This window comes from Anopheles moucheti, chromosome 2 (genome assembly GCF_943734755.1).
Source record: "Anopheles moucheti chromosome 2, idAnoMoucSN_F20_07, whole genome shotgun sequence".
NCBI lineage: Eukaryota > Metazoa > Arthropoda > Insecta > Diptera > Culicidae > Anopheles > Anopheles moucheti.
Window position 1 is genome coordinate 16,292,819 of NC_069140.1, and position 16,434 is coordinate 16,309,252.

Sequence of the window (16,434 nt, forward strand, 5' to 3'; positions counted from 1 at the left end):
CAATGGGTTTTCGTTTGCCGTTTTACCAAGAATGTGGCAGCCCTTCGTTCGATAAAGGATTTATATTTAATACTGTTTCAAATCACCTGCACCGTGAGGTGGTGTTTTGAATACGAATATCCCTTTCGAGTTCGGGGAACATGCAAGCGAAATTTGTACCCAACGTTTGGCTCCCTAATGTTTACTCAAGGGTAGTGACCTAGACAACAAAACAAACACACGTAATTATTTGTATCACGCTATCGCGATGATGGCACGGTACAACTTTTGCATCTATCTATGCCCCACAACAACAGAAAAACCAAACCCCAAGTCAGTGTTGTTGGGGAATTTCCCGTCCAAGCGGGGACCTACACAACACTAACATGACTGACCAAATGTTTCAAAATTATCCGACGCCACATGCAGACGTTCGGGTGGTAAAAGTTTCCTTATCAAACCGATAAACCATATCAACTCAACGGGAGGAAAATAAAGAGCAAAAAAAGGGAAAACACACACCCCTAACCCGCACTCGTGCACTCCTCTATTTACTCAAAGCGCACACTCGCGAGCGTGCACTCTCCGTGTAGGTGTTCATTTGTTGCAGCGTTGCATGTTTTCATTAAAATTCATTTTCAATTTATAATCATTAAAGTGCGCTTGCTACTTACCACGCGCGAGCGTTGCATCCTGCCCGTGGTGTACGTATAATATACGTAGCCAACCACTGCGATACGATCGTGGGAACTGTGCACCGGATGGGAAGCGAATGACGAAGGAAAGCAACAAAAAATCACACGCACACACACATACGGAAAAACAACACGCCATCAACTCGCACCGAAACGAGGCTGAATAAAATGAACCAACAACGGCTGGTGGGGTTTTTTCCCACCAGGACGGGAGACTCGACAAGGAGCGGCTTGATAAAAATTGAAATTGTCAATCGAGAAAGCAACATACACGCCAGCCCTTCCTATTCACCTCGGCCCGGCAGCAGCAGCAGCAGCAGCAGCGTGTGCTATTTTCCAATGTTATGCACGCACGCATGCACACTGCACCTTAATGACAACAGCACGCGGCAAGCCGCTGACTCCTCGGCGAGGCGTCCGTGCAAGCGAATGAGCTTTTCAATAAATAACACTCTGCATCCGACAGCACCGTTTCGCAATGTGATACCACCGCCCGCGTCTCGTCGTTCCCCGTGGATTATTCCGACGCAAAATGCAAAGGCAAATCGGCAAACGACATGGGACCGTTTGCGTTTGCGGGCGTCCCGGTTGCGGTAACAATCACGTTAGTGCGGGGCGCGCGGGGGGGTTGACATGCAAATTAAACTCAAATTAAAGTAGTATATCTCTCAAACCCCGGTCCACCACCGACGGGGACGAGCGTGACGGTGGGCTGGTCACGATCCCCGCACCGCGATGGAACTATCACTGTCGGTTCTAATTTATGCAGCGTGAAGTGATATTAACGATGGCGCGATAGCTAAAGAAAGGAACAACCCCTAATTTCCCATCCCACCGGTGGGTGCCCATTTCAACACGCCCAAGTGCGGCCGTTTACATGCACGCAAACCACCATTTTCCATTTTGTTTTATATTGTCCCACGTTTCACCCGTGCGGCGCTGCCTGTCGGAGTTTGCCAAAGCCATTGGCGCTCGAATACGTGATGGTTTTTGGTTTGCTTGGTGTGACCCGCTGGGATACCGGGGTGGGCCAAGAATTCTTGGCTCCAATAAGGGGAAGTCCAGTGGTGATAGTCCAGTGGTCGGCAAACTTGTAGGAGCGAAGGGCCAAATATCATTTAACGGAAACATTCAGTACATTTCAAGGTGCCAATATATGAATCAACTAGAAAACGCTCTCCTGGCGGAAAGGAAGATGTTTTCGGTTGTAAAGAGCCACACTAGACTTCAAATTGTTGTCAATAAAGATGTCGGGATATTTGTGTCAGCACATTAGCTTCGCGTAGCATGACCGAATCGTCTTAATAATAATAAATATGGAAACCTTGGTAAGGATATTTAGTGCGTTGTAATATTTCTTTCCGTAGGACGTAATTAGAAGCGGTTGGGTCGAAATGTATGACTAGAATGAGAACTATCTCTCGGTTTATTTTATCGTTAGTCGTTCGCTGTGACGTTATCGTTAGTGCTCGTGTTCGCACGCTCGTGTTAGTACATACGCATACTAACGGATACGGATTAGTAGGTTTAGTGTGTAGCGCGGTACAGTGACGTACACGAAAAAGGCTACGCTGCCACAGTACTCCCCTCCTAGACTAGATTTCCCTTTACCGATACCTCGAAGGGATTACAACTCGTCGACCGGAACGAGTGACTCTAGTCGGAAAAATATTAGGATCAGTTGTGCATGCAGGTACCTTGTCACTTGTGGTTTGCTGATCTTCTAGTGAATACGCTGGCTTCAGGCGATCGACCGAAACGTTGCATTTCCTAGCCTATTTCCATTTTCGGCATTTCCTAGCCTCGCTACCGAATTTGCGGTGGTACCAACAGGGGCCGGTCGAAAAATCGCTTCCGCGACTTAAACTGCGTCTACGTGTTAATCTGCTGCGGGAAACCGATCGTCCTCGACTTTTGTTAGGAAGCACGTTTTCGAGCCGCCTTGATAATTCGGCAATCTCTTTCCGAAGGTCCGATATAGGATCACTGGCTGGATTTGCGGTCGTTGACATTGCGGCATCAGACACGTGGCCAGACGCCATCGCTGGGTTGCTACGTTCAACGGCGTTAATGCTTCTAAGGCTCATTGACTCAACAATGGCGTCAGCGATGGTGGTTTTATCCGCGGCGTCACCACTAGAAGCGATCACTGCAGCTTGCGCATGTGGTGGCAGCCTTGATGCCCACAAATCGATCAGCACAGGTTCACTAAGGGAGTTGCCAGCGACGCGCTTCATTTCGTTAAGAAGCTGGCTCGGTTTTCTGTCACCAAGCGGCATATCGGACAAGACGCGCTGCAAGCGCCTCTGCTGACTATCGGCAAAATAACCGATCAGCTTCGCTTTGATGTACGCATATTTTTCAACCGCTGGTGTGCCGTCGATGATTGCCCTTAGCTCGGTGAGTTTATTCGGCGGGACCTGTGCCATCACAATGTTGTATTTTCGCGTATCGTGCAATGCGCCTATGCCCGAAGCAGCAAACCAAAATTCAAGGGACATGAAATACGTCTCTATATTGGTATCCGCCATGCTTGGTGGATTGAGACGCGGCGCATGGATTGCTTCAACGGCAGCCGGTTGAGCCGCGGGGCTAGTTAAATTTGCGCTGAGTACAAATGGGCTAGGCCCGATTGGGCCGGGTACAATGGGCTGGGTAGTTACAACTTTATCCTCCTCCATGCTTGCTGCGTACACTTATATTCGCGAAAAGAAAGAAAATCACGCACTTAAAACTGTTACGCTAAAGACTGATTATAGCAATCACGTCGGGGTCACCACTTTAGTGCGTTGTAATATTTCTTTCCGTAGGACGTAATTAGAAGCGGTTGGGTCGAAATGTATGACTAGAATGAGAACTATCTCTCGGTTTATTTTATCGTTAGTCGTTCGCTGTGACGTTATCGTTAGTGCTCGTGTTCGCACGCTCGTGTTAGTACATACGCATACTAACGGATACGGATTAGTAGGTTTAGTGTGTAGCGCGGTACAGTGACGTACACGAAAAAGGCTACGCTGCCACAGATATCTTGAACACCTTTTGTTGAGAATGCCGCGAACGTCCAAATTAAATTCTGTACGATATCTTTAGTTTTACAGAACAATCACAAAATTAGTCAAACTTAGGCAAACAGTCGCAGTTAAAAGAGACCGAGGGCGCGTCCTTCGGCTCTATTTATCCCTTTTTCCCAGGGCGCCATCGCAACCGCCGCTATAATAATGGTGAGCACTGTCCCACCGTCGTTTCTGCTCTTGAAGCTCTACAACAACAGACGGTTGTTGTAGGGCGTAAGCGTTATCAAAACAAACGCATTCACAACACCTTTTTTTATTTTTGTTCCGAAGGCTATTTTAGCTACGTTTTCAGACTTTTTTTTAATGAAAACAATACATTCATTGTATCAACAATACCTGTTCATTTGTTGATAACCATCCTGTTCGTTACTTGGAAGACGTAACGAAGTTTTTTGTTAAACCTTTTCATACGTCATTCATACGTCTGACGTTAGAATCGTGTGAATACTGTTAGCAAATATCAAAAACACGAGTTGGAAAGAGCAGCCATTTTGAAAAACGGCGAAATAACGCACGCATTTTTGTAAAGTCAGGAGCGCAAATTAAAATAACTGAGCTAATCAAAGTGCTTAACAGTCTATAATTTTCATATGCAATAAAAAAATTGTGGTTGAATCTCAGCCAGCTTGGAATGTTTTATTTTCGTTGATTTTCGCTAAGAGTCGACGCTTTGTCGACCACTGCCTTAGCGCCCCAAAAGCAGCAAGAACAGCTAATGCAACCAAGCAGAGGAAATGGTGGCAAAATTACACCGCGAGCTATCGATCGTTCGACTGTGTAAGGGCTTTTTTATGCTTTCATTTGTTTTCGCTCAAGTTCGTTCCGATTTGCCCCTTTTCTCACGCTGCCCATTTGTACAACACACACAAACTATAGTGGAAACTTCTCCTTCATCATGACCCGGGCCGCAGGCAATGGGTTTTGTTTGCTGCTTATTCCACTTTCGTAGGTTCCCTCAGCCATTTCCCAAGCGCAAAAAAGGGTGAGCTTTTTTTTGTTCCATTCCGAAAAACTGATTCCGGACAGTCTCAATCCACGCAACACACGCCCGCGTCATGATGGAAGCTGGCAAAGGATTTATTTGTTTTGCAAGACGTAAGCTACAAGCCAAGCATTGCTAGCACCAACCAAAAAAAGAGCCCCAAAACAAAGGTAAAGAACACATAGAACCCCCGATCTCGTGCCCGTGCACTGGCCGTATTCAACAATGTTTTGTTGCTTCGGTGTTTATGTATGAGCTATGAATGCTAAAAACATAATGATACGCTTTGAGCCGCCCTTCGTGTGGAAACGATACTCCGCAAATGCGAACCGACTGCAACCCCGCCGGAAGTTGGGCTTTCAATTGAACGCTAAATAAAAGAATCATCCCGACGAAAATGCAAAAAACCCGGCACGAAACACGCAAAGGTCCGTCGGTCTCCGTAGGTAGAACGGAGATTACGTGTTAGAATGCAAAAGTCAGCAACAAAATTGATGGTTTTGTGTGTCTTTAATTTTTCACTATTATGCAAAACATTTCCACCAGTAAAACGTTGCACTTATTGCAGCGTTGAACGTTGCGTGTTCGTCTGGATGGACTCGAGAGGAGGGGGGCTTCCATCAAAGAAGCTTGCAGCGGCAAACTTTTGCATTTCGTGAAAGCATGCTTCGGATATCGCAAGGGAATTGCATGAAAGCGACCTCCCCATGTGCATAGAAAGTGTGCTCGGAAAGAGGTGTGCATAAATAGCAGCAAAATGATGGAACCGTTTGTTGACATGATTATGTTTCATAATCATACGACCAAACCGAGCAAGTTGGGTGGGTGAATTTGCTGCGAGTGGAAGCTCTAGACCATGGAGACGCCCAGTACTTCATTATTTCGATGGAGACGCCCAGTACTTCACTGTGTTGTGGAGGCATTTTTGCCCACATTCCACCAAATGAAGCGGTATTGAAACGGTTCCTAACCGCAGTCTAATTCCGCTCAGTTGTTCAACGAATTCGTACAAATTCATGCCTTCATTCACCGGTACGCATATTTCTGCAGCAGGTCTGATTTTAATCCACTCGTGATTTATAAACCCCTCTCCCTACGAGCCGAGCATACACATCGATTTCAATCCACCCAAAGCCCGTACAACCTCGTACTCTGCGTGGTACTGTTTATAAACCTTCCCTCGCGTGGGTACGCAAAACCCACACCGCACCAGACGGGGGGTTGGGGCAGCAAAACTTAAAACCTTACCGCTTCATTTTCCACGATTCCAGTAGCTTTATAACTCCATTATAACCATTCACCGTAGTCTTCTTTCACAGTTCACCCACCGTTTGAGTGTTTCACGTGGCGTGTATGCACGTGTTTGGCGCTCGTTTTTTCTTTATAAAAAAAATCCAAGAACAAACGCGAACCGCTCGATTCACTCCGAGTCCACCGAAACAAACGGTCACGATGCAATTGTTCCCCCTTGCTTCAACCAAAACCATTCCGTTCTGTCGCTTTTAAAACCATTTATTGTTTGTGCTATCTCTACCAAACGACAATCGTAAATCATATATTAAAAGATATAAAAAAAAGAGTGCAAAAACCACCATCCCGCCTCGAATGCTGGTCCGTGTGCTCGAATAAAAGCTCATAATCTGGCAAACCGAACATGGAACATGGAGCCGCTCGACGCTCGGTTTCGATGGAGCACGTACTCGCATCTACTCGCCTGCTCGTACGATTCCCGCCCCCCCGAACCTCCCCACCACCCTGGCGCTGGTACAAACAGTCCAAGGCCTAGGATGTTTATGCTCTTCGCTCGCTTTCGTCCCCCGCGAGGCTCGTATTCCTTTTGCTAACGTTATTATATTTTCTCCGGCTTTATTTCCTACAAGCAAAACCAAGATCATTGATCGAGCATTGGTACGGCAACGGCAGATCTTTATCCCATTTGCCCGGGAGTTTCCCACACTCCACACACATACACACTCTAATGGCACACAATACCCTATCACACCCGCGGCACACGCGAATGATGCTGTACCTTGTTGCATCGCTTCTGCTGCTTCACAAATCCCCGGAGCTCCCGTTCCCGGCCATTTGCGCAGGGAAAGGAAACAAGCAGCAAAAAAGGGGTGTCACTGGCGCGAGACGGAAACAAATCGAAAGTATTTCAATCCACCAATGGAATGAGCGGCAACTTTTAATGCCTCCCATTATTACAGCAGAAATCCTTGTGGCGCACAACGGTGGTGATGATGATGATGATGATGATGCTACCGGAGGGTGCCGGGCAAACAGACAACAGTACAAGATTGCTCTTATTTATTTCGCCTTGGCGCTAACCACTGTTTTATCCTGTCATTATCCGTCTTTTATCGCCTCGGTATCGCGGCTGTTCGGTACGCGCGAGGGAAATCTGGTCCGGTGGTGTTGTCGACGCGCGGTCGATTTCGCGTAGCTGATACTGCTTCTCATCCAACATTTCCAACGGTGCCTCGAGGCGCAACGGGTCGGGGATGTTACCACTCGTACGTCGCAGCAGCATGGCATTCAACCGATGGTGGCAGGTATTTGCCACCGAGTGAGCCCCATAGAAGAATGCTATTCAGCTTTGTGTGAAAAGCATAAGCTAAATAAACACGAGCCGCACCGCATAGACAATTGCACGCTGGTGGGTTTCGTAATCTACTGCCGCTTAACAAATTATGATTAATCGCAACCGTTGCAGAACGGTTGCATACGGCGGCAACACTCGTAATCATTTTAATTCATACGATAATAGCGTTATCAGCATTACACAGAGTAGCGTGTACATGTGCGCTCGGTTAAATTGACTGGTGTTCGAACGGCTGCAAACGGTTGGAGTTTAATGTCATTAAGTTTGTACTACCATAATCTTGTCAAGCTACAACTAAAATGCTCTATTAAGTTGCTCATGCTCCATTGTTTCCCGGAAGGTCTTGTGGGAACCGAAACTAAACGAGTGCAGAAATAGCTTCAAAATTCCTTCTACCGTATTCAATCTAACTCTGAGGTACAGAATAATTGCTCCATATTTAGAACGGAACTCACGACAAACTAACCTATTGTAAGGGAAATTTCATGCACTTCACTGCTCACAAAAATACCACCGAGGTCCAGCGGTGCAGCGATGCAAGTTGATTAAAAATTCTTGACAAATTTGCATCACATTTAAGCCCACGGTTGAAACTTTGTTTGACTTACGATCGGCCCGCCCAGCTGCAGCACAGTCCGAGCCCCCTGAAGTTATCATCGATTTCCGCCGGACGGATTCGGTTCGGTAATAGTTCCTAGTCGTGTAAAAGGTCCAATTAGAAAACCACCGTAACATATCTGTCATACGTGGAAATTTATCAATAGAAAGCGAACTCGTACAATTTACACCCGGGCGAAGTTCCGGGCACTCCGGTCGCCCCGGTGCACACGAGCATCGTGGCACCATTGTGCACCGCCCGTACACAAACCGGGCACAATAGTTTGCTTCGACACCCGGACATGACAAAAGCGGACCTCCGGGTATCCCCCCTCGCCACCCTCCCTCCCCCAGTAACGGGGCACTAACGACGCCAGGAAAGAGTTGTGCTGTTCGATGCGACATCCGTAAAATCGACACAGTACACCGAAACGTGTCGAAATTACTGCAGCACGATATGTTCCGCACAAACTATTCTAATTTTTGACCATTTTCCAGCCACTCGCACGATAGCGAGTGAGAGAGAGCAAAAAAAAAGTGCTGGTTGCCCAGCATCGATGGCTCGAGAATTATCGCTATTCAGATCAGTGCCGGAGCGATGGAGAAATGGCACAAAAACCGTTGGTTCCACGACCGTTCCTTTGCCAGGCTACTAACTAAGCCAATGGTAGATGGAATGGAGCTAATACAGCTGCTAGCTCAAAGCGTAACACTACTAGAGCGGACCATACGGACGTGTCACTTTGTGCCCGTCATACAACTACAAAGCAACCCTGCCCCATCGAACCTGTCAGCGACCGAGTGCTGGCGCATGGACGTTTGTCCAACTCGAAAGTCCATCCGGGGATGTGAAAAAACTGTGTCCCCAAAATCCGCTCCATTCCGCTAAAACGGAACGAATTAAAACGATACGCATTTCCGCATGGGCTGTCAAAAAACCAACTTCCAAGCGCCGACAAAAGCGCCAATGGAATCGCGCGAAGTTGCTTCGGTCATCGGAATTCGCGGTACGGATCATATTTCGGTGGCCTATTTTTTTTGTTTTGCTTTCCTGGATGCCCATATCAAACGTTTGATTGATTCGAGTGTGCATTTATTTGTGATGGGTTAAACTATTTTTCCATCGGTCACACATGTGTGTTGGGTGATTACGTTGAGTATGGTATCGAGTTTCGGTGTGCTGCACCAACCGAGCAGCACAGTGCGGGCGAGTGTTCAATCAATCGCCAACCAGCTGCAACACGAACCACAATGTAACACAATTATCGATGCAATACTGGTCCGGTGCGCTTCCGCAGCTGGTGCCCGATGCGAAATCATTAACCTTCGCATGCAACTTGGAGCTTGCTGGAATTCAATTCCGCAACGGTGATTAAGTGGCGAGGCTGTGAAGTTTTATCGTTTTGTTTGGTTCGTTGAATTTTTGGTTCGAAGATCCCATCCCTTTCCTAACGCGATTGACTGTCTAGTTGTTTGTTCGTAGTTATAGTCTGCCCGACCCGATAGTTTCAGATCTGCCAATAGTAACACAATCCATTCTCTTCCGGATAAACGTCACCGCGTCACTTATAGATTTTCTCTCAACAGCCGCCCGTGCTAAGATAATCGGCTCGCAGGAGGTGCACGTCAAGAAGGGCAGCACCATCTCGCTGTCGTGTGTTGTGAATGTCCATGCATCGTCCATCTCATGGTACGTGTAGACCGCGTTGAAGCGTTCCCTGGTGGGTGGACAATTTAAGCCATCCCTTTTGTGTGTTCTGCTTTTTCCTCCAGGTACCATGGATCATCGATCGTTGACTTTGATTCGGCCCGCGGTGGAATCAGCCTGGAGACGGAGAAAACGGAAGGTGGCACCAGCAGTCGGCTAATGCTCACCCGGGCAACACTGCGCGACTCGGGCAATTACACCTGCGTCCCGACCGGCGCGATATCCGCCAGTGTACAGGTTCACGTTCTAAACGGTAAGCGAAGGATCACGTCAACCCGCCCCAGTCACCAATTGCCAATGTTCGTTCTTCTTTCTGCTCCTCTCCACCACAACGCAGGCGAACATCCGGCTGCAATGCAGACCAGCAGTGGCGTTCCGTGCCCGACGCATCAAACACTTATCCTTCTCTTTGTATCATTGAATAGTTGTAATCTTAGCAAATTAATCTTCTTCATATCAAACCTGCTCGAGACGGTACGTTTCCTGCTCACCACAACGATCGCCAACTTCCTCGTCCACATCCGTCGGCTAGCATCTGCGTTCGACGTGCGGCACTCAAAGTCCACCAGTTACGTTCTACTGACACTGGCTTCGATCGGTACCCATCTCCGGATTGTACTCCCAACGCTTCGCCGTACGACGACGGAGCGCCCCACAGACTTGGCTTCAATTCGCACCCAGTCGAGATGATCTTGTTCCCCGCGCAACATCGGAAGACATGCGACTCGCGGGCTTCAAACCGCGCTCCACTAGATCCAAACCACTGGTGGCCGAAGGTCACTGGTCCCTTGAGCATATGTAATCAACGTGTCCCAACCCATCTTCGCATCCAATGCCGCCCCTTTTCAGGTGAGAAATGCTGCGGATAATGTACGAAACTCCTGGTGCAAAAAATTCCGACTATCCGCAAAAGGGACACTCCAATGTCCAGTTTCCAGGAACACGAACAAAAAAAAGCTCACTCTATGTGGGCGGTCGTCGCGGTGAGGAACTTGTAAATGTATAAATGTTAAGTTTCTACTTCATAATAATTAAAATAATGTTTAAATTCCAAGGTAAGCGCCACCGAGTGGTAGTGTGTGGCATTAGCATTGGTAGTGAACCGCGAAGAACCATTGAGCGAAGCATAAACCCGGAACAGGAGAGATACAAAACAAAAAGCTACACTATTCTGGATTATGATGTAATGGATTCGGAGAATCCTAGCGAGTAAGATAATAGATAACAGGTGGGCTGATAATTGTTTGGCCTAACACATTTATCGCGCTAGAAGATTTTTATCCATATCATATTTCGTTTGTACCAACCTTCAAAGGAATTCTGTCCAAATTTGACAGCACTCGGGCCACAACCTAATGAGCTAGAGCATTTTGTGTCACGCAACTTTTGTGCTTTGAGTAATCATGGAAAAGAAGGAATTTCGCGTGATGATAAAATATTAGTTTTTGAAGGGGAAACATATAATTAAAGCCAAAAATTGGCTTGATGAAGAGTCTTTGGACACTGCTCTACCAAAATCAACCATCAGATACTGGTATACTAAATTTAAAAGTGGTGAAATGAGCACTGACGGTGGTGAACACAGTGGACGCCCAAAAGAGGTGGTTACTGACGAAAACATTATAAAAAATCACAAAATTATTAAGAACACCCATAATGTGAAGCTGATCGAGAAAGCTGACACCCTAAAGATGTCTAAGGAACGTGTTGGACATATCGTTCACGAGTATTTGGATATGCGATAGCTCTGTACAAAATGGCTGCCGCGCGAGCTCACATTTGACCAAAAGCAACAACAAGTTGATGATTCGGAGCAGAGTTTGGAACTGTTTAAGAGAAATAAATCCGAGTTTTTGCGTCAGTATGTTACTGTGGATGAGTCTTGGCTTCTCCACTTCACTCCAAAGTCCAATAGACAGTCATTCGAGTGGACTGGACGCGATGAACTTGCTCCAAAGCGGGGGAAAACGCAACAATCAGCTGGCAAGGTTATGGCGTCAATTTTTTTGGGATTTGCGAGGAATAATCTTAATAATCTTTCTTTAAAAAGGAAAAACCATTAACAGCGACTATTACATCAAATTTTTGGAGCGATTGAAGGACGAAATCGCCAAAAAACGACCGCATTTGAAAAAAAAAAGTTTTGTTTCGTCAAGAAAACGCACCGTGCCACAAACCAGTGAAAACAATGGCAAAAACTCATGAATTAGGCTACGAATTGCTTCGCCACCCACCGTATTTCATAGATCTGGCTTTCAGTGACTAATTCCTATTCTTAGATCCCAAAAAGATGTCCTCTGAGAAGAAATTTTCGTCGGATAAAGAGGTGTTCGCCGAAACTGAGGCCTTTTTTGAGACAAAGGACAAATACTACTACAAAAAGGGTATCGAAAAATTTAAAGACCGCTATAATTGGTGTATTGCCCTTGAAGGGACGTATGTTGAATACAAAAAAATAATTTGGCCAAAAAAAAGTGTTTTACTGTCATAGGCCAAACAATTATCAGCCCACCTGTTAAGTTAGTCAATATACACCCGTTTCATGTACTGGAACGGGATAAGCAGCAGACCGGGTGTAATACACGTTGTACCGGCGTGCGGTGCGGCATTGCATGGGTGCGAATTTAAGACTTACAAAAACCGAATGCAAAGCGGTACGAGTGGAAAAGTTGTAACATAGTAAAAGAATACACGAGTGAAAAATGTAAAACCAGATAAATCCAACTTGTAAGAATTTTAGTAAGAAACTGATGCAAACGTTACGAACAAAACAAAAACAAAACATAAAAAACACACACACAAACACACACATACACACTTACGAAAAACGAAACGAGTTTGTGAAAAATAGCTATAATGAAGTGTGGATGATAAAATCAAACAAAGCGTATGAAAGGAGCAAAACATAGGCGAGCGTGTAATATTATGAAGCATAATTTTCTCCCCACGTTTCCTCTTCATTTTAGCAAACAAAGAGAACGAAGCGAACTTGGTGTTCAAATGCACCGAAGGGAAGAGGCTAGCAAGAAGGGAAAGAGAAACGTCGGAGGCTAAACTAGATTCAAATTGTAGGCAATACAGGAAGTCGGATAATTAAACAAGAGAAAAAAAAAACATCGAGAACTAAACACTTGCTAAACGGTGCTGCTCAATTTGAGCAGTGAGAACAAGTATAAAACAGGCTAAACCCCCCAACACACAGTTACAAAATCCCAGTTACTTGGATTTATAAAAAAAAAACCTAACTGAACAATGGTTTTTCTTTTGAACAAATATTTTATCTCACGAAGACGACGTAAATGAAGCCGGTGCAAGTAAATCAAATAATCTCTCTCTGTATAAATCAAAACAAGAAACCAAACAAAAAAACAAATCTAACAAAACTACAAACAATCATCACTTTGAGTGGGACGACGAGTGTGTGTGCGTGTATGAAGCTGTACGATTTGCTGTTTTCCACGTGGTGAGAAAAATGAGGGAGGGGAATTTCTTCCCAAGGTGGAAACAGCACAGGTGGGGAAGAGAAAAAAAACCATTATCATCATCCGTTAAATGGCAACCCGGTTCATGTGTGATGGTTCATAAACATTGAAAATAAACGACTAACGCGTAGGAGAAATTGAAACTATTCGACCAACTGCCTGGTACATTGCGAAACAATCGTCCGAAAAATGGAAGTTTTTGTCCATGTGTTCTTTTTTTATATCTAAATTCACGATGCGCTTCACATGTTTGCTCAGTTCGCTGTCTTACGCATTTGAAAGTTCCAAGAATTCCTATTTGCAGCATCCAGAGCCCACCGCGTACGCAATCGTTCCACGCGTGTGTATGGGGGAAATTATTATTCTTTCATTTATATTTTTCCGAGCAATGTAAGCACAATTCACCGTAGCCTCAAGCATTTTGTCCTTCACGGAAGGACATATCCAGCCACCACTCCCCGAAGGCAACGCAATGAAAAGCATCGATTTTTGTCCTTCGTTTTGGAACGGAAGGTAGAAACAGGAGTTTTTTTGCTTTTCTACCCTACGCGCGGAGCATTATCGTAATGGTTTTAATTCGAAATCTAGCGTAGAGACCGGAACTGGGAAGGAAGACAACGATTCTCCAATAAATCGATACCTTTTTCATTGAAATAAAAATAAATCAAACCCAACACGATTACGCTGTAAGTTATTTCATATTTTCACTTTGTTGGAGATATTATGAAGAAAGTAAGTAGTTATTTTAGAAAATTGAAATATTGTAACAGTAAAAAAGTGTAAGGTCAGTCATAACTCCACAACCAAAATCATAACATCTACGAATCTTGGTACGGTTCTGAAAATATCCATATTCTGCTTAGCAACGTATCGCAATCTAGTTACCTAGGCACTGCACGAACTTGCTCACGATCGCCCGCTGTGCACCGGTAAACATAATTCCGTTCGCTTTCTCATAGAGCACCCGGGAATGGGAGTGGTCCGACCGCGAATCTTATGTCCGGAAGCGGACGCGAACGCCTTGCCCATCCCCCCGGATTATGTATGGCGCTGACAACGTGAAGTCGAACAACCCTTTCGAAGCGAACTTTACGTGCCTAAGCTTCCAAACACAAGCGACGAAATCGGGACAACGCCCCCTCCCCCACCGGACGCACATCAACCGTCGAGAGGTTCATTACGCATGAATATCAATGTGAGGGAAGATTGAATAAATTTCCATTTTCATCTCTGCATCTCTTCCCGCTTCCATCCGGTACGCCCGTCCGATTCAACAACACAAATCCCGTCTTAGGTCACGCTGCCGAACTGAAGGGACTGAATGGGACACTTCGCACCGATAATGGAAACATTTCTTAGCGTTTTGATTTGGAAATATTGCACAGAATTGTCCCACTCCAGGCACGGCTCTTCAGCATCTAATTGGCTTCTTAGCCAACACGTTGGCCCCATTGGCCGGAATGGCGTTCTGTTGTAAACTGATGGGTTCTGGACGGGAGCGTTACGGCTGGCGCTGAAGTGGACCCATGGTCATAGACCCGTTTGTTGGTTCGATTTAAGAAGTGTCGATGCTTACACGTGCTTATTTGGATGTGCTTACGTGCCGAACGAACAGCGGAGCGTAACAAAAGGAAAACCGAAAGCAACTCTAATAATCTTCGGTCAGAGGAAGGTCAATAGGCAATGGGATTATTTCACGGGGACGTTATTTTTTTCTGTTGTTGTACTGCGGCTATTTTAGCCGACCACCGTCCAATCCACTTTACAGACCGGAAAAAGCATCAATTCCCTCCGATGATTGGTCAGCATTCTAATCTCTCGCACACACCAAACACACCGCCCTAATCCAGCAACGGAGATATTGTATACTCCACTTTTTTTTATTTTGTCTGTGCTGCCCTTCCATTCTCATCCGTGCGCCCGTCCACCTGGTTCACCTGGTTTTTCATTTCTCCGTGCATGTCCGGATACCGATTGGCTCACTGCCCACCAGGAAAGCCGGCATGAGAATATGGCACGTGCAAACGATTTCCATATCAATTTTCATTTAAATCCCCACCTTCGACGAGCCGGCGCGAGAAACACGGTCATAGGTCGGTCCACGGTCCACCAGCGCAATGCGTCCCGCTTCCCTAGCTCCCGGTAGGCTATTGTACATCGTGATTGCTTTGGCCGGATGCAATTGGCTTGTTACACGATCGGACACCAAAGGACCGACACCCTCGCCTGAGCTGGCCTGACAGTACGGGCCACGCTGGTTCCGAGCGAAAAGGACGGACATGAGATTTGCACTTTGTTATCGGTTCCGCACGTACGTGCCAGTGTTTATTGCTTTGTGTATCTTCAGTTCTCGGCACCGCTCCCAAGCAGCCTCCACTGTAAGATCCTTAACCTGCAGTTGACAGACTCTTCCCAGCGCTAAATTTTTGCACTTCATCCTTCTTTTGTTTAACGACTCTGCACTACGCCAGAAAAGCTCAAGCATATGGAAAAGGGATCCCGTGTCTTCGCCTTTCCACAGCTAGGCACTTTCATAATGCAGGGCAAAAATTAATCTCCGGCGTGGACTTTCTTCTCCTTGGCTGAACCATTTCGCAATTCTCATTTCAGCACCAACTCCGAAATAAAGTGCATTTACCTTTAATCGTCCTTTTCAACCTCGTCTCGTTGTATATTTATTGTACTCCTTCACATCAACTCACCTGAGAACGGGCACTGCATGCGTCCATTCCATTGATCGCCAACACTGGTATAAGACAAACTTTTCTGAAAGGCGTAAATCACCCACAGCAATCATCCCATCAGTCGTACTGCTTCTAAATTCCTTTTGCCAAAGCGCCAATTACCACCACACAAGCGCTGGGAGGAGTAAATCCAAACGATGAGCGTTCACAACTGCATCAGCAGAACTAGACATTTGTTTCTCGCCGGTCAGTCCATTCGCTACGTTTTGTCTTAATTAGCGAATGTTCCCGTTTCGGCAAAAAGTCGATAGAACAGTTGAGCAACAACTTTGCCAAACTTTTTTTGTTCTGCAGTTCGGTTGCAATTTGCAGTTTTCGGAGCAGCAAGCCCGTGCGTTGTTTTAAAGTTGTGCGAAAATAGCTTATCTTGTTATGAGATCGATGGAGGGTTCATCGAAGTGGAATAAATGAATTGTTCGTAGCGGAGATGGAACAAAACCGGACAATAGATTGCGAAAGCGCTGATGTGGTTGGAAAAATACAAAAGTAAGCAAGTAATTAAGTAAGTAAGTCAGTAAGTAAGTAAGTAAGTAAGTAAGTAAGTAAGTAAGTAAGTAAGTAAGTAAGT

At 45.8% G+C, this 16,434-nt stretch overlaps 1 protein-coding gene across 4 annotated transcripts in view; it reads left to right on the forward strand.

The window, feature by feature from the left end:
- The window catches only part of LOC128310434 (uncharacterized), a 162,911-nt gene extending 152,052 nt beyond the window's left edge, over window positions 1-10,859 (forward strand). For 2 of the 4 annotated variants that reach the window (XM_053047076.1, XM_053047077.1), the window contains 3 exons: window positions 9,505-9,622; window positions 9,706-9,893; window positions 9,978-10,859. In XM_053047076.1, the coding sequence (XP_052903036.1) occupies window positions 9,505-9,622; window positions 9,706-9,893; window positions 9,978-10,330 (659 nt within the window). In that variant the 3' untranslated portion in view covers window positions 10,331-10,859. The remainder of the gene's footprint in view (window positions 1-9,504; window positions 9,623-9,705; window positions 9,894-9,977) is intronic. The other 2 variants (XM_053047075.1, XM_053047078.1) reach the window with 1 other exon arrangement.
- The last annotated feature ends 5,575 nt before the right edge of the window (window positions 10,860-16,434 follow it).